General features: G+C 38.1%; 1 protein-coding gene across 1 annotated transcript; it reads right to left on the bottom strand.

The window, feature by feature from the left end:
• Positions 1-16,568: 16,568 nt before the first annotated feature.
• On the bottom strand, positions 16,569-27,261 carry LOC149188348 (putative leucine-rich repeat receptor-like serine/threonine-protein kinase At2g04300). The gene is made up of 15 exons (XM_089409931.1): positions 27,180-27,261; positions 26,768-27,072; positions 20,419-20,663; positions 19,746-20,231; positions 19,549-19,695; positions 19,046-19,114; positions 18,857-18,928; positions 18,696-18,767; positions 18,351-18,559; positions 18,041-18,246; positions 17,727-17,853; positions 17,545-17,613; positions 17,243-17,432; positions 17,017-17,149; positions 16,569-16,899 (listed from the first exon to the last, which is right to left on the bottom strand). The coding sequence occupies exons 1-15, from the start codon at positions 27,259-27,261 to the stop codon at positions 16,735-16,737; spliced, it is 2,577 nt and encodes an 858-aa protein (XP_089266057.1). The 3' UTR covers positions 16,569-16,734.
• Positions 27,262-27,650: the final 389 nt, after the last annotated feature.

Raw genomic sequence — 27,650 nt, 5'->3', positions numbered from 1 at the left:
CTGCCTGATTTGGGTAAAGCTGTGATGCCTTGGTGTCTGGTGTGGTTCCCTTCTGATTTCCCATTTCTTGGGAGACCTCCACTTTCTCTGTGGTGGTATCTTCCTCTTCGGCTTCTGATTCTTCATCTTCGGAGACTGGAGGGGAAAAGAGCCATCCTTTCTTCTGTTTTCCTTTCTGCTTCCTTTTGCTGTTTACTTTTTTAGCTTCTAGACATGTGCTTTTCAGGTGCCATGTTTGTCTACAGAGTCTACACCTAAAACTAGTATTTTCGTAGTCTAATGCTTGCAGCCAGTCTTGTTGTTTGTAGATCAGCCTTATGTTGTCCGGTAGCTCTTTACTTAGATCCACTTCCACGCAAATTCGTGCAAAAGTGAAGATCCTTTCATCAATCCTTTCCGTATCTGTTTTGATGTATTTCCCTATGCTGTTCCCGATTCCTTCTAATACTCGTTCGCTCCAGAAATGTAGGGGAAGGTTGTGTAGACGGACCCAGACTGGCATTTTGGAAACTGTCATTTTATTTGGATCGAAGTCTGTAAACCATGGGGTCATGAATAGCCCCGCCGTTCCCCAAAACCAAGGCCCAACATTGATGATTGTATCTCTGGCTTCCCTGGATGCAAATCTGACTATGAAGAACCCTTTGGAGCATAAGTGTATCTCGCATTCCATGGTCCAATTTACAAAGATCCAATGAAATAGCTTCGTAGGTGTTGGCCAAAAGCTGTTGAATCGACATATGAGGGCCTGCGATTCATATGTCTCAACATAGTTATCCAGCCCTGTGGAATCAAAATTAAGGGCTGGAGTTTGCCCTAGCTGGTCTACTATGTATGGCCGGGGTGTGTATCCGCCTTGATCTGGGGAGGATCCCGATTCTCTGTTGCCTTGGAGAATATTTTTATAGGATGGAGCTCCTTTAGATTTATTCTGGGGTGCTGTTTTCCCCTTTTCCCCTCCTGTGCTGCTTGGCTGTCCCTGGGATGGTGCCCCTCCTCTCAGCCTGAGGTTCAAGACAATGGTTTCTCCTGGGCTGATCTCGTAGCTTCCCAAGGTTCTGTTGTCCTGGAGAGACCACCTGCCACTGACTAAATGTTGGATCTGGCTAGGATAGCCAGTCAAAGCACAGATTTGCTGCTTTAACAGCGAAACATAGCTATCTCCACTTACCCAGATTAAGATAGATTTCTTTTCAGGGGTTTTAATGAAAATCTGGAAACGATTATTGGTTACCTGATGTCTGTTGTTTATCTGAGCTCTGTCTAAACCGGTATCTGTGCTGGTTGCCAGATGGTCCAGTTGTGTGCGTTCTTCCAGGTCGTGCCTCTTATTGGGTCGATTTGCCTTCAGGGAAGCGTGCCCTCCGCTCATTTGATGCCTAAACCGGCCGATCTGATTCCTTGGTTCTGAATAGACTTGAAAACTGCTGCGATCTGTTAGATCCGGCCTGGATTTGTGAAATTTGGGCCGAGCATTTGTGAGGTGGAATGGATCTGCTACATGCAGTCCCCCATCTTTACATGCAAGGTATCTCAACGAGGCGATTGGCCTGAAGAACGGCCTACTGGCTAGATCTGCGAAGATCGGCCCAAGCCTTAAAGATTCTCCGCCCCCGAGTAGGATTCTGAGCGAAAAAGTTTGTCGATCTCTGTCCTCGCTCTGCTTCCCGTTCTCTTCCTTCCGATCTGCCTTAGTTTTGTTCAAAACTTCCAAAATATCTGTTGTACCCAGAGCATCGTGATCTTCCCTGGCGATGGACTGAGTGAAAACGTCCTTGCAGGTTATTCGAAGAGGTTTCGGGGTTTTCTTCACCACGCGTTTGAGGCCAGGTCTGCGAAGGCCAGAGACTATGGCCGTCCCTTCTGCTTCGCCTCCAACATTCACCCATACGGTATCTCCAATTCCTGCGCAGGGGAGGCTCGCTGTCGTAGCCATCTTCCAGTTTCAGAGACGAGCGTTCCGATTAAGCCTCCTCCCTGAGATCCGTATTCCTTAAAGAAAAAGAAAACTCAAGTGAAGCATTTTCTTCAACCACATAAATTATATTATATGAAATGTCAAATATTATAATATGAGTTTCCAACTTAATATTGGTTGGGCTACAATTTACACATAAAATATTGTTTCATCACTTCAAAACATTATCATTGTGTTGCCAAAGCATTGCAGGTGAATTCACCGACTCTAAAGACTTGACCATAAATTTGTATGTGTATATCTCATGTGGGATACTGACTCTAAGGGTATCGTTAGATTAATTCTCTTCATTGTCTTTTTCTGCATTGGTCACTCCTTTAAGTATGAATATTCCAATCAATGGAAGTAATATGAGATTTCACACAGATAACAAATCAATAATGACATGTATTAGCTTTGACGAGCTTAAACTTGCCAATATAGCCATGCATTGGATTATACATCATTTCAAAATGAAAAGTAAAATAATATATATTATTGTTCATCATAACACATTATTAAGATCAACAAAATCAAATTCTTTCACATCTAGACTAAATAGAAATGCTACATTATGACTAGAAACATATTCAAGACAAATATATAGTACCTTTTACTAAATTTAATCCCAATACAAGGGTGATGCATGGAATGGTTCCATCTCTACATTAAAGAAACAAAAACAATAAAAAAATTAGTTGTGTAAATGCCTGCTTCTAGCATTTCATATTGGTACCCAAAAACCAAATATCAATAAATTCTAAATTCGTTAGAAACAAATAGACTTGAAGAAAAAAATTGGAAAAAGGAAAGGCAGATGATTCAAGATCTGAATGCTCATGTTTTTCAACAACATACATTCAACCCTAAGCAATCAAACTCAGAAACTATTATTATTATAAAAATAAAATTCAACGTTATACAAAATGGACTACTAAAGATTGATCATAGAGATGCATACCCGAGTAAATAAAAGGAGTCACATAAAGAAGAGAAGATACACCAACATGTAAAGCCTTTTCTTGTGGGATTTATCCAACGATAAATCCTACAACCTACAATAGCTAATACAATATCATACAAGAACACAAATATATGAATCAACTTTTATTTGAAGCATATATATCTAGATTCCCAATTACATCAAGTTCTCTGGGTAACAAAGGCTATAGCAGACATATGTTGTGCCATAAATTAATCCCATATTTTAGTAGTACCTGGAATTTGACACTTTTAGAAGGGACCCTGTGAGAGAGGCCTTTAATCATGATTAGGGAATCTCATTGATCACCAACCACCCCCACTTAAAACCATAAATCTAGCCATCGTTCTTCAGAGGTTATTGTTCAGTGACAGGTGAAAAATGTTAAACAAAGCCTCGTAACCACTGAGGGATCCCCCTCTGGTTCAAGGTCCAGCTTGAACCTAAAGGCTGGTTGAGTTGGTTTCCTAGTGTAGTTTTTGCAACCAAGGACTGCCTATGGGAAACAAGTACAACATTTGGCATCATTGCCGAGGAGCGAAGTAACGAAGATATCTTTGTCCGGGGAACGATAAATATTATATCTATTCCTTGCTGGTGAACAAGGAGTAGGCATTTAGTATTGGTTGAATTTATTTCACCTGGCAACTGCACTTTGTCATATGGCGATTCCACTGGGTGACCGATCCCACTATTTTGAAATTTCAGTTACCTTTACTGTTATGCAAGGCTCATTGATACTTCTAATCAACAGTATATGTCTCTCCCTCTCAGCTATGGTCAGAAATCTAAAATGTCTATAGAGGATGCAGCTTTTAAAGTACACTTGTGAGTATACGTTTCACATGGGATCTTATGTTCATATTGTATATATTCTTCAGATTTTCAGCTGTTGGCAATATGGTTTATCAATAAATCCACTCCGCATCGGGTTACATTGGAAAGAAAATTACGCCTAACAATGTAAAGTTTTTCAGTTCGATTAGATAGAGGTGTGGGGATTGAATAGATATTCTGAGTTTCAATATGCAGTAGATCAGAGTGTTCGTTGTTTATGAGTGGTGTGATTTGAAGAGTATATGATAGATCAACTTATATTTCCAGTCTCTAGAAATTTTTAGTTTTCAAATTTCAGTATGAAAAAGTATTTGAATTATTGCAGGCATATGGTTTCATTTTACAGTTGCAGGTTGCAGTGTGTAGTATTCAAATGATAGATTGATCCATGAGAATTGGTTATATTTCTACATAAGATGGCAAATCATTGGTTGATGGTTTTATGGTATGAATCCATGTCCAACACTTAAGACAGCTGGTCTACTAGTTCTCTGCATCCCGTAGGGGGAAGCAGTACCCATTGGAGCTGATGTTGTAGCATAGTTTGTCACACTAAATGTTTCTATAAATGCACAGGCTATTATTCTAAATGTGCTACAAACAAACATCAAATGTGTTTTCATGCAAGAGGAGTAAAGGCTTTTCTCTTAGATTTATATGTCAATTATTTGATACTAATCCTATTTCTAAGTTTTAAAAATATCACCCCTCTGCTCACTTTACTCTCCAGCTTCATATCCCTAAGTCTTAACACCCCTCTTATATCGCACATTCCCCAACATTGCATTAAATAATTCTTGTCGGCCCCACCGAGTATCCTGTCACTTGAGATTAACCTTCCATCACATCGCACTCCATATTCGCCCATCTTCCCACATCCGACGGCCCGAATACGATTTCGGGCCCCCCTCACCATCCGAACTTTATCGTCTGGGGGGTCCAAAATGGGCAATATACAAAACCGTGCCCACCCTAACGTGGTAGCCTCCATCATTTTGAACCCCCCTCGGGAAAAACTGCTAAGCGCTCCTCCCCCCCCCCCTAAAAATTTGTTTCTCCGCCTCCCGATATTTCTCTCCTATCCATTTCGCTCTTGCCACTCACCTTCTGCCACATCGTTTGTCAGTTAACTCCACCAATCACATTCACTTCCCGCGTAAACCCACCCTTCTTAATTACGTTATCTTTCACAGCATTTCCCTATCAGTCAACCACTACCACTTATCTCCTCCTTCCTCATCCTACTCCCACTTACTGTTCCATCCCACGCCTTCCTTCTGCTTCCACATCATCTCCTACCCCCACGTCATATGCCTATCTCATGGTCAGTTGAAATTATGTTTTCTCCCTATAGTAATGTCAAACATTTCTTACAAACCAATGAGAAAGTATTTTGAAAAACTGAAAGAGGTTTTGTTTTCTAACCTCCTCATGTACAAAAACCTCTCTCAGTTTTCTAAAAGTTGTTATGGTTTGGGAGATACAAGTGCATCTTTAAGGGCACATTTTCTCGGATTTTCCTATTTTTAGTCAGTATTTTCAAATGCGGTTTCCGAGCATGTGGAAATGAATTTTCAAAAATGTGAAAGCGTTTTTTCTTACCAACATCATCACTTACAACCACCTCTCTCATTTTTCTAACAATTTTAATTGTTTGGAAGAAACAAAGGTATTACAGGACCCTATTTTTCAGAAATTCGGGAGGAAAAAGCTCAAAAATAGTTAGTGACTTGGAGGCCATCTCATCAAATATGAGTTGTAAACAAGTTCGAATTTCTCTTATTTAGCAACAGAAATCCTCAAGGATAGTACCAGAACTCTTCAAATAGTTTTAGTTACCTTTATTTGTGTTCTATTTTTGTTATACAATTTTCAGATATTTGTAATAGCTCTTGATATTTCTTTCAAGATATTTTGTAACAAATTGTATAAATACTTCATCAATTGAAGTAATAGGAGTGTACTTTTGATGCCAAGGCTCTTTAACTATGTAATAGCTTCTCTAGTAGAATTCTAATGAAGACCTTCCAACTCGAGTTATGACAGAATTTTGTGTTTCTCGTGTGTCTTTCTAGTATTTTCATAACTTGTTCTACATATGTTCAAAGCAATTGTAAGAAGGTCTAGGTAAGGTAGATTAAGTCTTAATCTCCTAGTAATTCCCTTCAAAATCATAACCTTTAGAAAGAGATAAGTTTATTGGATTGTTTGTCCAAGATAACTCCTCTTTGACTAGTTTTTTCTTTATTTTTTCTGATAGTCATTTAAAGAGATTAGCTTGTTAGACTATCTGTCTGAAATTGCTCCTCTTGGAATCGGTTTCACTTTGTCCCTTTGTTACCTTCAGATATGTTTTTTCTGGGTTGTAGAAATCTTCTATGCGCATCTAAATTTCCTTAGTTGTTAAGTAGTTAGTCTGACTGCTCAATTATTAGGAATCCCCTTAAATTCTTCTACCATAATCCTTGAAAAAGCTAATTCATTCTGTCACTGGGCTGGAAGTTGACACTTTCAAAAGGAACCCTGTGAGAGAAGCCTTTAATCATGACTAGGGATTGTCATTGATCGCCAACCACCCCCAATTAAAACCACAAATCTGGCCATTGTGCTTCAAAGGTTGTCATTTAGTGACAAGTGAACAACATTAAACAAAGCCTCATAACCACTAAGGGAGCCTCCTCTGGTTCAAGGGCCACCTTGAACCTAAAGGCTGGTTGAGTTGGTTTCCTGGCATAGTTTTTGCAGCCAAGGATTGCCTACGGGAAACAGGTACAACACGACCCACACCTATTGTGTGTATATCGTCAGTGCCCTCTACCTGACTCGCCCTTGGCATCCATCTTTTGATTGTGTCACGTGGTGCCCCAACTCAACCACATGTCATCGACTCATGCATGCAACCCCGCCTATAGGCATATGGGTTCCACAACTTCTTGCAAGTGCACCTAGGGTGTTCGCCTTTGTGCTTGAAATCTTTCTCTGCAGTCATGCACATGGCCAGTGGTTATTTTATTATTAATAGATTTTGAAGAGTGTGAAGGTTTGCACAATGAAACATTAAACGTTTCCTCCACACAATAGACTCCCTTCGTAATTGCGCACATATTCATTTTTGTTAATTTTGAAAATATATGTTAATATTAATATTTTATTAATTTGAAAATCATACTTTTAAATTTGATATTTTAATGCTTTTAAATAATGTCATATGTAATAATACTTATGTAATGTGAATTTTAATTGAAAAGTACACACTCGTTTAAAACTTTAAACACCTATGTTTAATTTTATGTTCCTTCCTTTAAAAAAAATTAATGCCACATATTCTTAAATGCCTAATTTTACATGCTTTGAAATAAATGATTAATTGGTAAAAATGTCATTAAATTTCATGAATTTAATAAAATGTAAAATTTATAATTTCAATAGTGTCATTACAAAAGAGGAAATTTATAAAAGTAATAGTTGTCTCTTACTTAGCTACTTATCCCATGCTAATAAATAAACCTTTAAAACATTTGCTAGACATGTTTGGAGCTTTGCTTGTGCGGAGGTTTTACTTGGCGGAAATCTTCGGTCAAGAAAAAAACTGTGTGTATTGTTTTGCATGCAAAGCCCACACATTGTTTAAAATCATTAAACACCAGGTGCTAACCAATGTTTAAGTTTACATGTCTTCATTTCAAAAAAGAGAAAAAAATCAACGGGATGTGTTCTTAAATGCTTAATTTTACATTCTTTCACATTAATGATTAGCTGTTAAAAATATGTTTAAATTCATAAATTTGATAAAACTTTCAAGCTATGATTTCAATAATTTCCTTACGAGTATTGAAATTTGTAAAAATAATAGTCTCTTACTTAGCTTCCCAACCCACCCTAAAAAATAAACCTTAAAAGATTTACTAGAGTTGTGTGGAGCTTTGCTTGTGTCAAGCATTACTGCTAGTGCGGAGCTTAGCTTTCACTCTGCCCAAAACATTCACTGTGCCTAAACTCGCAAGCAGCACAAGAAAAACTCTACACGTTTCTTCACTTGCAAAACTCCGACCACCTTAATTTAGTAATAAAAAAATATTTTGTCATCATTATGGTCAACCACCTTTCCATTTTTAAGATTTTATTGTTATACTCAACCTTTTAATTTCTAAAATTTTTATAGCAAGTGATGTCATGATTTTGAAGTCTACTTTCAGTTAATAGCTTAATATATTGAAATTGACTTGATTTATCATATGTTGAAGAGAGAATTGAAGAAATAATGAGAGAAATGAGAGGTTTTTGGAATATTTGTCTTTTAATTATTGGAGTCATTAAATGTTTTGGTTTGAATCTTTTTACATTGTATTACCATGTGAATTCATAACACTCAAAATAGAAACAAGTTTAACTCATAAAAATATGATTAATTTCATAAATTTAATAAAATTTTGAAGCTATAGTTTCAATAATGTCATTACTAGTGTGGAAATTTGTAAAAGTAATACCCATCTCTTACTTAACTCCCCATCACATGCTAATAAACAAACTTTAAAAAATTTTATTAGACTTTTACAGAGCTTTGATTTTTGGAGCTTTCACTATGCGGAAAACTTTGCACAAGCAAAGTTGTGCACACTGCTTTACATGCAAAGCTCTGTTATACTCAACCTTCTAATTTCTAAAATTTTATAGTAGTGATGTCATGATTTTGAATGTCCACTTTCAATTAATAATTTAATGTATTGGAATATAATTAAATCTCATGAACAAATAACCAAAGAAACGACAAGGTTTTTGGATTACTGGTTTTTTCTAGTTTAACTAGTAAAAATATGGTTAATTTCATGAATTTAGTAAGGCATTAAAATTATCGTTTCAACAATGTCATTACCAATACAATATACGATGTGGAAATTTATACAAGTAATAGTCATCTACACACAAGGAAATATTAATTGGAGATTTGTGCAGCCCTTCCCCTCTCTCGCTTACATAAAGAGGCTGCAACTTCATCAGATTTAGCATCATTGGGAAGTTTTGCCATCAATGGGAAGAGTACCATAAAAGTTTCCGTGTCAGCGTTAGTGAGTGTCAAAACACTCACTCATAGAATGATCACTCGGAAAATTAGTTTTTTTTAATGAATTGTTAGACATTGACAAATACCAAAAATTAAATGTTATCCATAAAAAAATTATGTCCCATTAGAAATATGAGAAATATACTTTGACCACTAAACAAATATTATAAATACTGATAAAACAAAGACTAATAATAAAACCATATCTATATTAATAACATTGCTCTCCCAAGGAAAGAGTGAAAACTATAAACATTGTTCTTGTGAGGAGAGTGAAAACTTTTTGAATATCAATAATGTTAATAGAAATCAACAAAGCGTTTCATGCATAGGAGCAAACAATAATGAATAAACATTGCCTATGGTGCATTAAATAACAAGATAATATTGTAAAGTATGTTGCAGAAAGGTGTATGTATTTGTTAGGATATTCCGACACATAGGAAATAGTTAAGTTCAACTTGGTCTAGTATAGAGTTAGGTATAGAGTTAGGAAAAGTGTGTTTCTTTACCGTTGTACATTTTGTAACTTACAATCCGACGGTCACGATATGTAGTGATCCGACGGTTCACTCTCTCCTCAGTATTACCGACACTTGATCCGTGGCTTGACACCCGATTGGCCCATGAGTTCTATTTAAAGCGCATGGAGGGTCATTGTTTGGGTAATCCGTGCATGAGAGAAGCTTATGTAAATTTTCATTCTTTGATTAATAAATTGCCTGTAGTAGCCACGTTGGCGCAGGCCGTGGACTGTTTCCCTCTTTGAGGATTTTAACCACGTCAAAAATACTAGTGTATTGATCTGTGATCTGGTTGCGAGTGGTGTCCTTTTGGTGTTCTTTCTGAGGAACTTACCCTGTAAATTCCTACATGGTATCAGAGCTATTTGAGGGCCTCGTCCGTTGGTGATCCAAATCTGAAGCCGGTAGAACTGCATCCGACTGTCGTTTGCTAGATCTGCTGTTTCTGACTGCTTTCGGGCTGAGAGGACTGCTCTGTTGCGTTCGGAGCATCTTTTTCAGTGAGGAACCCCTTTCGTTTCACGCGAAAAGGTTTCTGGTAGCCCTAGCTGCGTCATTTTTCAGATCGGGAGGTATACAGTATTTATTTGCAGTTTACTGTTATTTTCTCTCTGCTTATTTTGGTTTCGGTTTATTTTTTTTTTTTTTACCGGATCTATACCTTTCATTTCTGCGTATGCTCTTTGCCCTGCGACTCTGTGCGATCTAGGCAAATCAGAAACAGAAAGGAAGGATTTTTCTCATGCGTATGCTCTTTTCCCTGCACCTTAGTGTGATCTCGGAAAATTAGAAACATTGAGAAAAATATTTAGTTTTTCGGCTAAAGCTAACTTTGAGCCGCAAGGTTCATTTTTGAAAATATTTAGTTTTTTGGGTAAAGCTAACTTCGAGCCGTAAGGTTCGTTTTTCTTTGCATATTCGTGTTGGGTTTTGTGTTTTGTGTTTTGTAGGGAAAAAGAGCTTTCTCAAGGCAAGCACGCAAACCAAGGACCCCCCCTCTCTCTCTCTCTCTCTCTCAAATTTTTTGTATAGATCAATTGGTTCAAAGCTATTTTAAGAGAGTAGAGGTCTTGGGTTCAAGTCTCCATTTTGTGGGGGCGGATTTTTTCATTCCCGCACATTCGCGCACTTTGCTGGCAACTTCAACAAATTTTTTTTCAAAAAGCCATAACTTCTTCATCCGGAAGCCTTTTTCAGAGCTGTTTTTTTTAAAACCGCCTAATTTTTCGAGATCTATCCATTGGAACACTTACTTTCAGCATCTTCAGCTTCAGTTTTTTTAAAAAAGATGGAAAGTCCATGCCAAGTCATTCTTGACATCACTAACTTCTTCCAATGGATATCCTACATGGAAGATTTACTTAGAAGTAAAGGTCTCTACAGAATAGCGACAGGCCAAGAGAAGAAACCAAAGGATGAAGATAAGGTTGCAAAATGGGAAAATAGACAAGATCAAGCACGTGGTTTGATAGGGATGTCGATTTCTCCTGATCTTAGATTCCATATTGCAGAACTTGAAACTCCTCATGAAGCATTGGAACAAATCACTAAAGTTTTTGGGATTAAAAATGAAATTAGAGCCCATCAAATTGAAAATGAGTTGCTTACATTGGATCCTAATAATTTTTCTTGCATTGAAGATTTCTTGTCCAAATTCAAGACCCTTAGATATCTCTTGGAAGGTGTTAAGGTTAAGAAAGAAGATAGTAACCTTATTTATTCCATCCTTACTAAGTTGGGACCAGCCTACTCTGTATTTGTTTCCACCTTCCATTCTACAAGGGAAGCTTTTATTTGTCAAGGAAAAGACTACAAGCCCCCTTCCTTTGACTCTTTTTGTGATTCTTTAATAAGAGAACAAGAAAAACTCTTACACCTTGGTCTTCTTAATTTTGGAAACTCTTCCAAGAAAGCGTTAGCCGCCCAGCAGCAACCAAATTCAAAGAATCCTAAGAAGTCATATCCTAAAAAGAATGGTCCTAAACCAAACAAGGGTCCTAAGCAAACTCAGCCTCAAAATGAAAGATCATTTCAGCAAAATGATAAGACCAATAAAAACAAATGGAAGAAGACTGATAGACATTGTAACTTTTGTAATCGAGATGGCCACTTAGAATCTAAATGCTTTAAGAAGATGGAAGCCTTGGAAGCCGCAATGAAGAAACATAACATCCATGTGGAGCATTCTTCAACTTCAACTTCAACTTCATCTTTAGGAATGGCACTTTTTGCATGTCGTTGTCAATCATCTCAGTCTGGTTATGCATTAAATGTCTCTTCTTCTTCTCATTCTCATGAGTGGCTCATTGATTCTGGAGCCTCTTATCACATGGCCAAAAACAAGGCCATGTTTTCTTCTTTAAATGATTGTAACACCAAAAATATATATGTTGGTGATGATAAATCTCTTAATGTTGTAGGGACTGGAACTGTTCATCTAGACAATGGTCAGTTTAATGATGTATTATGTGTTCCAACCTTATCCTGCAACCTTCTATCTGTATATCACATAACTCATTCAGGTGAAGGTAAAATTGTTGAATTTTCACCTCATGATGTTGTAATCAAGGATCTAAGAGATCCTAAACAGATTCTAGCTACTGGTATTGCTGATGATTCCACAAGGTTGTATAAGTTTCACAACTTTGGGTCATCAAATCTTCCCTCAGTATTTGTTGCTCATAATGATGAAGTGAGCAAACTTTGGCATGAGTGATTTGGTCACTTAAACTATCGCTCCCTTCAGCATCCATGTAAAGACAATATGGTGACAGGTCTTCCTATGGTATCTTGCAGAGATGGTGTTTGTTCCGGATGTGTACTCGGAAAACATCATTAGGACAATTTTGAAAAACGTGCCTCTTGGCACGCCTCAGCCCTTTACAGCTTGTGCACAGTGATTTATGTGGTCCACTTCCTGTTGCTTCATTCTCTGGCTGCAAGTATTTCTTAACTTTCATTGATGATTTCTCCAGACGCACTTGGGTATACTTCTTAAAACTCAAGAGCGAAGTATTCAACACATTTTTGGCCTTCAAAGCCTTTGTTGAAAAACAATCTGGACATCAAATTCTTAATCTAAGAACTGATAATGGTGGAGAATATGTTAAAAACACATTCATCAACTTTTGCACCGAAAATGGAATTCAAATGCAACATACTGTTCCATACACTCCACAACAAAATGGTGTAGCTAAAAGAAAAAATCGCACCTTAAAGGAAATGGCTAATTGTATGCTACAATCTAAAGGACTCAGTCTTAGTTTTTGGGCCGAAGCAATTAATTGTGCAAATTATATAATCAATCGCACTCCTACTAAGGTTCTAAAGAATATCACTCCAGAAGAAGCTTGGAGTTCCATTAAACCAGATGTAAGTCACTTTCGTGTTTTTGGAAGTGAAGCATGGGCCCATATTCCAGATGAAAAGCATAAAACTTTAGAACCTAAGAGTGAGAAATGTACTTTTGTTGGATATTCTGAATATGTAAAAGGTTATAGACTTATTCCATTTAAGTCCAAAAATGTTATCATTAGAAGAGATGTAAAATTTGATGAAAATAAATCGGCCTGCGAGCCTAGTCCGGCGGATGTGCCACCTCTTCCTATCTCTTCTACTTTTGAAAACATTTCTTCTTCAGATGATGAAAGTGAGGATGATAATCCTCCCCCACCTTCTCAGGATCCTCAACTTCCGAGATGGGTCCGTGCTACTCGGGATGCAGCAGGTGATCTTGCCGGTGATCCTACAGATCAGCGACGTACACATTCTCAGTTTGAAAGAGCCTCTTCTTTACTGGCTCAAGCTCCAGTAAATCATGATCCTGACACTTTTGCAGAAGCTTCAGGCCATCCACATTGGGAAGCAGTTATGAATGAAGAATATCATTCATTATTGGCAAATGATACATGGGATCTTGTTCCTCTATCAAAGGGACGAAAACTTGTAAGATGTAAATGGGTTTACAGAACCAAGTATGGACCAGATGGCAAAGTTGATAAACATAAAGCTCGTCTTGTTGCTAAGGGCTTTTCACAGGTTGAAGGCATTGACTATACTGAAACCTTCTCCCAAGTTGCCAAAATAAACTCTATCCACCTTGTTCTTTCCCTTGCCGCCTCTTTTAAATGGGAAGTCCATCAGATGGATGTTAAATCTACCTTCTTGCATGGGGACTTGCATGAAGAAATCTATATGGAACAACCCATTGGCTTCATCCAAACAGAGTCCAGCCTTGTATGTCGACTTAAGAAATCTCTTTATGGTCTCAAGCAAGCTCCTCGGGCTTGGTATGCCAAAATGGATAGCTTTCTTTTAGAATCTGGCTTTTCTAGGTGTCATTCTGACAATACTGTCTACACCAAGAAAGTGGGCAACTCTCTTATCATCCTTGTTCTTTATGTTGATGATCTTATCCTTACTGGTAGTGATCCCAACCTTATAAACCATGTGAATTATAGCCTTAAAAGGAAATTTGAAATGACAGACTTAGGAAACTTACACTATTTTCTCGATCTTCAAGTCTTGCAATCCAAGGAGGGTATTTTCCTTTCCCAGTCCAAGTATGCTTGTGATATTCTTCGTCATTTTCACATGGAAGACTGTAAGCCAGCCCCTTCTCCCTTTCAGTCTGGAGTCAAACTTTCAGTCTCTTGTACTTCTCCTGAAGTTGATGCTACCTTATACCATCAACTTGTAGGAAAACTCTTGTATTTAACCCATACTCGTCCTGACCTTTCCTTTGTTGTTGGCCTTGTTGCTCGGTTTATGCAAAACCCCCGTGAAAGCCATTGGAAAGCAGCTAAAAGAATACTTCGTTATGTTTGAGGTACAGTTCAGTTTGGGATTCATTACAGTGCCGAAGCAGCTCCTCTATTGGTTGGTTTCACTGATTCTGATTGGGCTGGTGACCCTGATGATCGGAAGTCTACTGCCGGTTATGTCTTCACTCTTGGTTCAGGACCTATTACATGGGCTTGTAAGAAACAGGCTTCCATTTCTCTTTCGTCAGCAGAAGCAGAGTATCGTGGTGCCGTGGAAGCTAGTAAGGAAGCCTTGTGGCTTCGTCAGATCCTATCAGAGTTTGGCTTTGAGCAGCAGCATCCAACCACACTTTGGTGTGATAATCAAAGTGCCATTCAGCTATGCAAAGATCCATTCTAGCATCAGCGCAGCAAACACATTGAACTACACATGCACTTCATCAGAAAGCTCATTCATGACCATGTTCTTGAAGTGCAATATTGTTCGACAGATGATCAGGTTGCAGACATCTTCACAAAGGCTCTCACAGAGGCGAAGTTCACTAAACTTCGATATATGCTTGGAGTTCAGGAAGTTGTCACTAAGGGGGGATAGGCTCTAGTGCCTCCTTCCTTCTCCTATTGTGTCATATTTGTAAATCCTTCAATCCTATCCCAAGTTGTTCTTAAGGGGGGATGTTAGGATATTCCGACACATAGGAAATAGTTAAGTTCAACTTGGTCTAGTATAGAGTTAGGTAAAGTGTGTTTCTTTACCGTTGTACATTTTGTAACTTACAATCCGACGGTCACGATATGTAGTGATCCGACAGTTCACTCTCTCCTCGGTATTACCGACACTTGATCCGTGGCTTGACACCCGATTGGTCCATGAGTTCTATTTAAAGCGCATGGAGGGTCATTGTTCGGGTAATCCGTGCATGAGAGAAGCTTATGTAAATTTTCATTCTTTGATTAATAAATTGCCTGTAGTAGCCACGTTGGCGCAGGCCGTGGACTGTTTCCCACTTTGAGGGTTTTAACCACGTCAAAAATACTGGTGTATTGATCTGTGATCTGGTTGTGAGCGGTGTCCTTTTGGTGTTCTTTCTGAGGAACTTACCCTGTAAATTCCTACAATATTTATGAAAAGATCTACCATAGAATAGAATAGTATATTAATATATTAGTGTTAAAAAGTCATTTTCCTAAATTTTATAAATTGTGATGAATATATATTAATAAAAATGAAATTATTTTTTATAAGAAATTTTTAGATTGTTTCATTACTAATTTTGAGAAATATATATTAATGAAAATGAAATTAATTTTTATTAAAAAAAAAATTAGAGTAATTCATGAGGTTTCATAAATGATATTGACTAAATTTATTACTTTTTAATATAATAAATTTCAATAATATAATTTATAAATTTTAAATATTTATTATTTTTAAAAATCATTAAATATATTTATATATTTTAAATAATTAAGATTGCATTGCAAAATTACCACACAATGACAAAAATATGTAAGAGTTAGATTACTCCTAGCTATTGATTCAGCCAGCAGACGTGCCTTGTTTATTGATTCGTAGATGGGCCCTGCTATTGGCGCGTCCGTGGTGGTGATGGACAATTGTCGTCGTGCATTTCGATTCAAGTGGTATCACCCAATGTAACATAATAAATTAATGTGATCTCTCTGATACTATATATTGGGTGTCAGACTAAAGCCACCCAATAATTGATAACTTCATGACATTGTCTCGGTCGATTTGGTTTACAGATCTACATGTAATCTATTGCTTGATATATTTTTATTATACCAATTTGTTTTTCCTTCTGAAAAAGTTTAATATAATACGTTTATTATAATAATAATAAATGATTTAAGATAATTCCAATATATATACACATTAATAAAAACTATTATACGAAAACAACCAAAACTAAACTAATATATATATGAAAAACAACTAAATAAATGTGATCCATGAATGCTAAATAGTTTAGTTGCTTTATCCAATGATTATAATATTGGCAATACGATTTTTGAATAACTGGAAGAATTTTTCAGGTTCAGTGGCCAAGAATTCACTTGCTTTACCCAATAATTACAATATACGCAATACGATTTATGACCAACAGCAAGAGAGTTTGAGTTGGCAAGGCTCTCTCAAAGAGAGGCAGTATCTCTTACTAAAAAGATCCTTAAAAGAGAGGATGCCAATATATGAAAGCTCCATCAACTGTAACCAGTGCCTTATTCACACCAATGGGAATCAGCTCGAAACAACGAGGTTTATGTTTGTGGTTAATATATTATTATGACATAATCACAATACAGGTTACACATCCTTACTTAGCTTAATTACTTAGCTTAATGATTAAGGAAGAATTGTGACTCATATAGCTTGTTATAAGCACTTGCATTGCCCATATCCCTCTGATATATTACGGTGAAGCATTATTATGAAAAAATGAACTCATCTTCCTACATGGGGGATGTTGGAGCTATTATCACCCCATTCCATATTTTCGGGTCGACTTGTGTCCCCTCGCACACGGATATCTCCAAACTCCGTTCGAGTCCGCTCCGGCTCTGGAAGAGGAGAATTATTTCCATTTTCAAGAAAGAGAGCTTCCATGCAACGATGGTTTTGGTTCCACACATGTAAGCGCTACTTTCACAATACTGGTAATAGATTCCATGCAGTAGTTTCCACTCAACCTTTTATCTGCGATCTCTTCTATTTCCCCAGGATTTTCACTCCTCTCCACATAAGACCTCACCTTTCCAATACGCCCAAATGTAGATATCGTTAGTCCGTAGCAAAATAATTCACTTAAAAAACATATTATACTGTTAATCTTTCAAGGTAACGATTTTCCATTCCATTCATTTCTTACCCATTGAATGAGGTTCAGCTCGTCGTCTGTTAAATGTGCATTTATGGGTGATCTCCCACATACGATCTCCAGAAGAACAACTCCAAAACTATATACATCACTCTTTTCCGTCAACTGGTGAGTGCGAAAATACCTGCCAAACAAATCCAAAGGCATCAGTAATTAATTGAATTCGTTCAGCTTCAACAACATTGCAAAGAGAGTGAATGTTATATCTATGGTTTACTCTGGATCGAGATATCCTGGAGTTCCTTTCACCGTAGTGGTAACATGAGTAACCTCCCCTTCACTGGTCATCTTTGAGAGACCGAAATCGGCAAGCTTGCCATTCAAACTGCTGTCCAGAAGAATGTTAGCGGTCTTGACATCCCTGTGAATTATCTTTGGCGTGCAACCCACATGCAAGTATTCCAGTCCTTCAAATAAAAGTCACAGCCACATTAAATGAGAAACATTACTAGGTGGATTGTATAAATTGAATAATTTAGATGTAATCAAATTAATAAAATGGACCCTTTAACGAGATACCCTGGGCGGCATCTAATGCTATATTAAGCCGTGCTTTCCAACTCAGTTCGGAAATTGCTGGGCTTGTACCTGGAAAAGGACATTTAGAATCAAATAAAAGTTTATGGTCATCGCAGATTCGCAGTAATTCCTGTTAACATGCAGCAAATCATTCGAACAATATTGATCAGCAAAATATTTACCATAGAGACTGTCTCTTAAGGATGCTCCAGCCATGTACTCGTAGATAAGCATCAGGTCTCTAGATTCACTGCAGTATCCGAGTAAAGCTACCAACTTCTTGTGATGCACTTTAGAAAGAAGATCAACCTGTTAATCAACATTCATTACGGTAGCATAGTAAAGATACCAAATTCTGTTTACCAATATATCAATCAAGTGAAGCACATATGGTTATCTTATTTATGAGTGTTGCCACACACCACCGTCGATGTCGCTGCCATTTAAAATATATGGTTAAATTGAATCCTACATGGCTTAAGAATCTCAGAATTACCTCATTCTGAAATTGGTGAACGTCTTGTCTGGAGAAGAATGAGAGAACCTTTACGGCTATCTCTTTTCCATTTGGCAATTTACCCCAGAACACAGATCCAAAGCCACCTTCCCCAATCTTTCTGCTAAAATTTTCCGTGGCTACAATCATCTCTTCTAAAGTAAAGGCACGGGATATTGTTCGATTCGGCATCATAATTGGGTTGACTGCAAATTTGCTAGGTATTATTAAACAACTCTTAATTTCCTAGGAAGACAACCGCGATTTTCTGTATTAAAATATCATACTTAAATTCAAGTTATTTGGTAACCTTCACTGGGACGTTGTTTTGCTCTTAATTTCTTCCGATATACAGCAATACCCACGACCAACCCCAAAGCGACGATTAAACCTGCGCTGATCGTTGCTGCAAGGATAACATTCACTCTGCCCTTTCTTGAAATATTTCGGCTTTCTTGAATTTCTTTGATACATTTTCCGTTATCTATACCTACACAAAGGTCGTTGTTGCCAGAGTATCTGCAACACACCAAGTAAAGAGATTAAACTTTCAGCCGCTTAAGTATAAACATTGCAATGAGAAATCTAGACCTTGAATATATTAGAATGCAATTCCTGGGCAATACGAAAAATAAGAAATAAGATATTAAATTACCTGAATTTCAGTGAAGGCTTGTAAAGAAGTTCTGCAGGAATGACACCACTGAAATTATTGTTCTCTATAAACCTGTCAGTGGGAAAAGTGACTTATATTATATTAGTCATAAAATGCTTCTAATGTCATAAAATTATGTTAACCAGGGTAGCTTGACATACAACTCTTTAAGGTTTTTCAGTTTAGATAGCCAATCTGGAAGACTGCCATTCAAGCGGTTGTTTTGTAGATGTCTGCACAACAAGAGAACGAAATGGTTGCACTTATATTTGTAAAAGGACCATCAATCTGTCTGTAAAATAAATTATAGACGACAAAGTGAGCGTTTATGTTTGTAAGAAAGTACTTACAATCTCTCTAACATGGTTAGCCTCGAAAAATCTGGCAAGGATCCAATGAGATGATTATTGTCAAGTGACCTGCTAATTGCAATAGGGATCGATAATGCCGCCACCGATATAGTACTCAAAACTAACTATATGAAGCCACACCTTAAACTGTATTTTTCATAATCGCTTGTAAGAGAGCGAGTTTTAACAAGATATGAAGAATGCTTCCCAACATTTCAACCATCAGCGGATAACTAATTTCACCACACCCAGAAGACGAAACATTTTATAATGGTCATGCGTACTTGCTTTATTCCACAACCTTTTCACATTAGAATACAGAGAGAAAAGAGTAGAGTTTTGCTTACACTGTAACTAATGCAGTCAGGTGTCCAATATCTTCTGGTACTGATCCTCTCAGATTCCTTCCAGACAAATTTCTAGAGAAAGAAGTTTAACATCGTAAGCCCCTACGGTTTCAAATTTGGCTGTTAACTGTAAGCAAATCAAAGATATAAACTTACATTTCCGAAATTCTTATGGCAGAAGATCCATTATCACAGTGAATTCCATTCCACGGGATCAAATAACAAGGATGCGAAATCCAATCTTTTATGTCAAACCTTCTTTTACTAGCGCCAATAACTTCCACTGCAGTTTCAGAACTACTTGGTTATACATCGAATTATAATATCATTAATGAAAATTTAAGCAAGGGCACTTACTATCTTGCGAATATGTTGCTGGTTCGGTATCAATCAACGAATAATACTCATAAGCGTTGATTATAGGACGACTGGTGGAATTAGCGGCCTTCACAAGGCCAAATTTGAAGCCTGCAGAGTAATATTCACTGGCATTATACACTGGGATTGTAATCTCCACGGCAGGGTAATATGGCACCAAATTAATGATGTCTGATCGCCTATTCCCATTTATTGTGACGTAAAATGATCTCGACTCAGATACTTTCAGCCTTTCTATTTCTGCGAAATATAACATTAGTAGCGTGTTCTGCCCATAGATTGTCCCTAGACTGATTGCAAAGCTGTCCACGTCCGGAACCCACGCCGTCTGGATGACAGCATTTGGAACAAGGTTTTCCGTATTGTTGAATGGAATGGGCTGCTGAGAGCTTACAGTCCGCACAGGACTCGAATTATCAACATCTACATGCCAGACCCGGTCGAAGTTGTCTCGAGGATACCTGCTTATTTCACAAGAAATATCACACACAAAGTAACATACAGTGTATCAAAATTGGCCTGCACAGATGCTTATTTCACAAGAAATATCACACACAATGTAACATACAGTGTATCAAAATTGCCATGCACAGATCAAACATATTTGAGGCATGTCTCATAGGTAGAACATATAGCTCAAATGCTCACCTAAGCAATGAATTTCCACCTACATCTTTCCTGGCTAATATCCACAACGCTGTTCCTGGTTTAGCCTGGGGATACATTCCTTTTTCGAGGGTCCTCAACTCGATGGCGGAGATAAAGGGATCATCAGTCTCGGAGGTTCTGATCAAACAAATATACAACACTTTGCCAGCACTAACAAAAATTAACTCAAAACCGTATGGATCTTTAGTTTTTATTGTTGCACCCGTTCGAAACAGCATGTTGAAAGTATAATTTCAACTGTGCGACAGCTGAGGCATGCGGCAGCCTAAGGACAATAATCCGGGCGTATCGGCAAAGTCGAAGTGAAATGGCCGATATCGCATATCGGCAAGTCGGCATATCGGCAAAATGAAGTGAAGGCATTATAAAGGAGCCTTTGTGTTTTGCGATAAGCGAACGCCGATATCGCATCGGCAAAGTCAAAGTGAAGGGCCGATATCGCATCGGCAAAGTTGAAGTGAAGGAGTCATAAGGAAGCTCTTGTGTTTGCGATGAGCAATCGCCGATATCGCATCGGCACATCGCTATCGGCAATGTCATAGAGTCGGGGTCTTTGACATGAGAAAAGTTGCGATGCGATGCAAATAAAGTCAATGGTTAAAGTACAAGTCAGCAACTAATAAATTTGACGTGAAGTAAAAGTTCCTTTACCGCCAGTAAATGTCAGTAAAACAGTAAATGCAATTTACTGTGGTTGGTAAGTTTTGGTGAAGTTTTTAACTTTGTTTCAGCGGGAGTATGGGCACAAGTAAAGGCTGATAAAAACATTTAATTTTATTGTTTTTTATTTTTATGGAAGCATGGCAAGTGAAAACGTATGTAAGTCCTTTTGTTTTATTGCCATGAATATATATGTAATGTTTTCTTGTGTGTGCATTGTAAGGTAGAAGAGGTATGGTAATGCACAGCAGTGCGATGTAATGAAATTGAAGAGTGAGGCACAGCAGTGCGATGTATTGTAACCCACACAGCAGTGTGTAAAAGGATAAGAACCAGAGGGTGAATGCACAGCAGTGCACAAATGTATTTGGTAATGTTTTGTAAGGAATTGTAAAACAGAGGAATAGCAAAAACCATGTGTGGTTTTGCATAAAGGAAATGGTGGAGCGAGTTTTTGTAACTCTGTAAGTTTTGTTTTTACAGCAGCATGTAAAAGTGTTTCACACCAGTGAATGTAAATTTTGTTTTACAGCAGTAAGCTCATGTAAACTTTTGTTACAGCAGTAAGTTGTTTTTCACAGCAGTGAATATGAAAACAATTTTACAGTGGTAAATCCCTCTCAGTAAAAGAGGATGTATCAGTTTTTGTTTTAATGAATAGAAATCTTTTATGGTGGTGAAATACTCTAGTTCTCTGAGTGAAATTTCTTTTAAGTCTTCTATGCACAAAAGATCCTGGAGTAAAAGAAACAGAGCATTGCCTCAGTGTGTTTAAATATTGGTTTTTGGTATTTTCCCCATTCAAAAAATACCCAACAGTGGTATCAGAGCTAGTTCAGGCTCTTTGAAGACTCAAAGAAGCTGAAGGAAGGTGTTGTTGCAGCAGTCAAACCTCTCCAGCAGTGTGAAGCCTCAGCCAAAGGGATTCAGGTATTTCTCAAGTTTTTGAGTTATTATTGAAGGAACAGTCAGTGATTTAAAAAAAAAACACAGTCAAGTATTTGAAGCCCAGATAAGAATGGCAAGGTCAAAGAAGAAAGCCTCCAAGCCTGTTAAAAATGTGTCTCCCTCCTCTACTAAACTAGAAGGCAATCCATTAGAATACATTCTATTTCAAACCCCAAAGTTTGATGGAAACTTTGATGTATGGGAAATAATGATGAGGGCTTTCCTAATGTCTGAGGGGATTGAAGTCTGGGAGTCAGTGATTGATGACAGCAAGATGGATAAAGAATCCATGGAGTATGATGCACAAGCAGCAAAACTAATCTTGGATGGACTCCCTGATTATGTGAAGAGGAATCTAGGAAAATATACATCAGCAAAGGATATATGGGACAGATTGCATGACCTTCATGCAAAGGGAGCACTGACCATGACAATGAGTCAAGAAGAACCCATCATAGAAGCTGAAAGTGAAAAGCTTGACCTCATCAAGCTTCAAGTAAGAGAAAGGGATGAAGAGCTTGCCAAGCTTAAGAAGGAGCTTGATCAATGCAAGAGGAAACATCATGAAGAAGTCATATCCATGACAAATCAGCTGAATGAAGCAAAGAAGCAGGCAGATGCCTTGACAAGTCAACTTGAACAAAGGCACATGAGAGTGAATAAGCTTGTAGAAGAGATTGGACAATACAAGGTAGAGGTCTCCTCCCTTAAGTCCGAACTACAAGAAGCCAAGAAGCAGGCACAAGGAGCTGAGAAGAAAATGGAGAGCAGTCAAGCAGAGATCTCCAAAATGAAGACAGATATTATCTCCTTCAAAATAGCAGCAGCTGAAGCTACTTGTAGCAAGGAAGAAACTGAGGGACAACTAGCAAAGAGAAATGATGTATGTGAAAAGTTAGAAGAAGAGATTGTCCTCCTCAGGAAGAAGGTTGAAGGGATGAACAAAATCATGAAGAGCTCTCAAGCTCTGGATGACATGCTCAGCTATCATAGATCTCCATTTGATAAATCAGGACTTGGGTATGTAGCTGAATCCTCAAACAAGGATGAGGATGCTTTAAGCAGAGGAGATGTGAAGAAGCCAGAGAGAGATGGTGATGCTCCTAGTTCCAGCAAAGGCAAGGAGAAAAATGAAGGCTGCAATAGAAGAGATCCTGCTCCAAGAAGAAAACCAGCTCCAAGAAGAAATGTAGCCGATGTCAAAAAGGCAAGAGGTAATGGTGATCATCAAAGGATCTCAAGGCAGCAAGGCTTCAGATGTACATCAAGGAAACCTCCATCTCCCAGGTACCAAAGTTCATTTTATGGTTATTGTTACTCTTGTTCAAACTTTGGTCATATGGCAAAAGACTGTAGAGCATTTAATGGAGATAGATGTTGTGGTCCCCGACAATCTCCAAGAAATAATTTCACAAGAAGAAATCATGAATCTTTATTCATGAAGAATGTTGAATGCTTCAAGTGTCATAACATTGGGCATATGGCACGTGAATGTAACTTAACATGGGCTCCTATGCAAGCTAGACCCATGCAAAAGAAGAAAGTAACACAAGTGTGGAGAAGGAAGGAAAGGCAATCTGAAAACCCCTTGAACTCCCCAGTGGATCTAAATTTGTTTTGAGAAGAGTCTGCTAAAAGAAGACAAGCACACTTTAAAGGGGAGCTTGTAATTTTTTGTTGCTGGACTGTATTAACAGTCATTTGTTGATGGAGGATGTATTGCAGTGCAGCAGTTGCAAATGAAATCACTGTTAATCCCTCTAAAAGGTAATATGCATCAGTGATGAAATCAGCAATGTTTTTGCTTTGTGTTTATGCAATATGCACAGAAATGCATAAAGAAGAAAAATGGCAGCGCTGAAATGTAAAGAGCAGCAGCGAGATAATAGAAAAATGCAAAGCATGGAGACCCTCACAGCAGTGGGAAGATAGAACACAAAACAGCAGTTTGAATTTTTTTTGTGGTGCACATGCATTGAAATGCATAGCAATGGAAGGTAGTTTTCCTTCTAAGTAATGTGATAGAACATACTCACAGCAGAATGAGTGTAATGCACAGCAGATGAAATGTTTTGTAGTGGGGATGAAAATGCAAAGCAGTGAGAAGAAAATGAGAAGGCAAAACGCAGCAGAGCGTAAATGCCCAGTGGCTGAGAATGCAATGAAATTTTTCACACAGCAGTGAAAAACGTAATATTTTTTTGTATGCAATGCAACATGCAAAGAAATGCATAAAGAAAAACAGGGACAGCAGATTTTTAATGCACACTGGATGTATAAGAATGTGTGTGGCAGCAGAAAGCCAAAGGAATTGCACAGCAGTGCATTGTGTAAAAAAAATGAAGACTAAGATTGTGTGAAGCAAGGGTGCATAAGAAAAGGCAGCAGCGTGATGGCAAGAAGGAGAAGCACAGTAGTGCGAAGAAAATGAAACCAGAACTAAGAGAGAATGAAGAAATGTGTTTTTACACAGCAATGCAAATAAGAAAATGCAGCAGCATGAAATTTTTGTTGAAGAAATGAAAGGTAATGGCACAGCAGCAGTGCGAGTGTAATCAATGAAGGGGAGCACGCAATGCGTATTTTTGTTGTTAAATGTGAAAGGAATGCGCAGCAGCGCAAGAGCAATTTGAGAAGTTATTTTATGCACAACAGTGCAGTGATAGAGAGAGTGCTGAAACAGCAGTGCTGAGACAGAGTTGCTGAAACAGAGTGCTGATAGAGAGTTGCTGAGATAGCAGTGCTAAGACAGCTGTATATGCAGCAGCATAAATGTATTGAAAGTTTTACACACAGCAGTGTAATGTTTTTCAGGAGAAGACAGAGTCTGTAATGAATAGCAGTGTAGAGCATATTGCAACCTGAGTGCCATTGTGAAGAGCAATGCGAATGAAGATATTTTCACACACAGCAGTGTAAAATATCAGGCAGACACAGTAGTGTCAATTTGGACAGATTGAAGTGCCTCTGAAGCAGGCATGTTGAAATCCCTCTGTTAAGAGGAAGATGCTCTCGCTGTGTTTTGGAGCAGCAATGCATTCTACAGGCGTGTTTCAGCAACTGTCTGCCAGATACTGAAACTGTGTGTTTCAGCAACAGCCTGTGTGGCTGAAACTGTAATTTTCTGAGATAACAGAAATTGGTTGTGGAACTGAAGCGTTCCTTGGTGAATCCCTCTGTTCAGAGGAAGATGCTCTTTAGCATAGTTTGGTAAATCCCTCTGTCATGAGGAAGGTGCTCTTAAGCACAGTTTCAGGTGAATCCCTCTATTAAGAGGAAGACAACTTTGTTGTTTATGAACTGCAGCAGAAGCAGTTGGTGAATCCCTCTATGCGAGGAAGATTGGTGAACCCCTCTATGTGAGGAAGATATTCTTGTAACAGCAGTTAGTGAATCCCTCCATGTGAGGAAGTGTTTGGGTATGATTGAATGCCCGACAGTTGAAATTAAAGGGGAGTGTTGAAAGTATAATTTCAACTGTGCGACAGCTGAGGCATGCGGCAGCCTAAGGACAATAATCCGGGCGTATCGACAAAGTCGAAGTGAAATGGCCGATATCGCATATCGGCAAGTCGGCATATCGGCAAAATGAAGTGAAGGCATTATAAAGGAGCCTTTGTGTTTTGCGATAAGCGAACGCCGATATCGCATCGGCAAAGTCAAAGTGAAGGGCCGATATCGCATCGGCAAAGTTGAAGTGAAGGAGTCATAAGGAAGCTCTTGTGTTTGCGATGAGCAATCGCCGATATCGCATCGGCACATCGCTATCGGCAATGTCATAGAGTCGGGGTCTTTGACATGAGAAAAGTTGCGATGCGATGCAAATAAAGTCAATGGTTAAAGTACAGGTCAGCAGCTAATAAATTTGACGTGAAGTAAAAGTTCCTTTACCGCCAGTAAATGTCAGTAAAACAGTAAATGCAATTTACTGTGGTTGGTAAGTTTTGGTGAAGTTTTTAACTTTGTTTCAGCGGGAGTATGGGCACAAGTAAAGGCTGATAAAAACATTTAATTTTATTGTTTTTTATTTTTACGGAAGCATGGCAAGTGAAAACGTATGTAAGTCCTTTTGTTTTATTGCCATGAATATATATGTAATGTTTTCTTGTGTGTGCATTGTAAGGTAGAAGAGGTATGGTAATGCACAGCAGTGCGATGTAATGAAATTGAAGAGTGAGGCACAGCAGTGCGATGTATTGTAACCCACACAGCAGTGTGTAAAAGGATAAGAACCAGAGGGTGAATGCACAGCAGTGCACAAATGTATTTGGTAATGTTTTGTAAGGAATTGTAAAACAGAGGAATAGCAAAAACCATGTGTGGTTTTGCATAAAGGAAATGGTGGAGCGAGTTTTTGTAACTCTGTAAGTTTTGTTTTTACAGCAGCATGTAAAAGTGTTTCACACCAGTGAATGTAAATTTTGTTTTACAGCAGTAAGCTCATGTAAACTTTTGTTACAGCAGTAAGTTGTTTTTCACAGCAGTGAATATGAAAACAATTTTACAGTGGTAAATCCCTCTCAGTAAAAGAGGATGTATCAGTTTTTGTTTTAATGAATAGAAATCTTTTATGGTGGTGAAATACTCTAGTTCTCTGAGTGAAATTTATTTTAAGTCTTCTATGCACAAAAGATCCTGGAGTAAAAGAAACAGAGCATTGCCTCAGTGTGTTTAAATATTGGTTTTTGGTATTTTCCCATTCAAAAAATACCCAACACACCAAACCGGGTGTTTCTACAGAGAGAGAAAAATCAGCGGATTTTTCAGATCCGGTATAATTTCCAATGACAGACCATGTTCTTAAGAGGTAAGACACATTGGGAGTCACAGGCAACTGATAGCAAGATTTGTTGAGGGGCTTTGGGAAGAAGCGTAGAGTATGCAAGTAAGAACCGTAGGCTCGTTTAGACGCGTCCCCTATGTCTGCCGCCTGACCCACGTCAATGTAATTACAGTCAGGAACCCATGTTATATTGTTTTCGTCAGTGTGATTTCTTTTTGCTCCGCAAGATATACTCAGAAACCCTGCGGCACAAAAATTCAATTAAATGGTCAAAGAAATCATGTTAAGCAAGAAATAGCAACACTAAATGAGGAAGCAACAACAAAAATCTGCAAAGGTTGAATAATACCTGGTTGAGCACGAACATTCAGAGAGAATAAATTCAACAGCATGCTCATGACCATCCAGTTACTGTTCCCCGTTTTTCCCATGGTTGCAGTTTTCTGAGCTTGTGGAAGTATTTACAGTTGCGCTCTCTAGAGAGAGCTCGAAGTCTATTACAGTAGCGCGTTCTGCAGAGAGCACAGATGTCCCACTTATAATCGGACGCAGACCTGGAATTTCACGTAATCGCTTCCCTCGGGGGGACGGTGCGGTGAGTAAGATTTTCGAAACATGTAAAGTGCGGGAGGTTAAAAACTCCAAACCTCACTACTTATATACAACGACTTTTTCTCCAATTCTGTTACATAATCGTCTTTCAATTTTATTGTTGCGATGAATAATTTTTTTTATTCTATTGCCTTATTTATTTGAAAAAAAAATATTTTCCTGCAATTCCTTTGCAGTTTTTCTTTTTTCTTTTCCTTTATATGTATAT

This window comes from Pinus tabuliformis, chromosome 3_1, assembly GCF_031772625.1.
Source record: "Pinus tabuliformis cultivar Carrire ecotype Pingquan chromosome 3_1, CPIR1, whole genome shotgun sequence".
Classification (NCBI taxonomy): domain Eukaryota; kingdom Viridiplantae; phylum Streptophyta; class Pinopsida; order Pinales; family Pinaceae; genus Pinus; species Pinus tabuliformis.
This window is presented reverse-complemented; position numbering and strand designations above follow the sequence as displayed.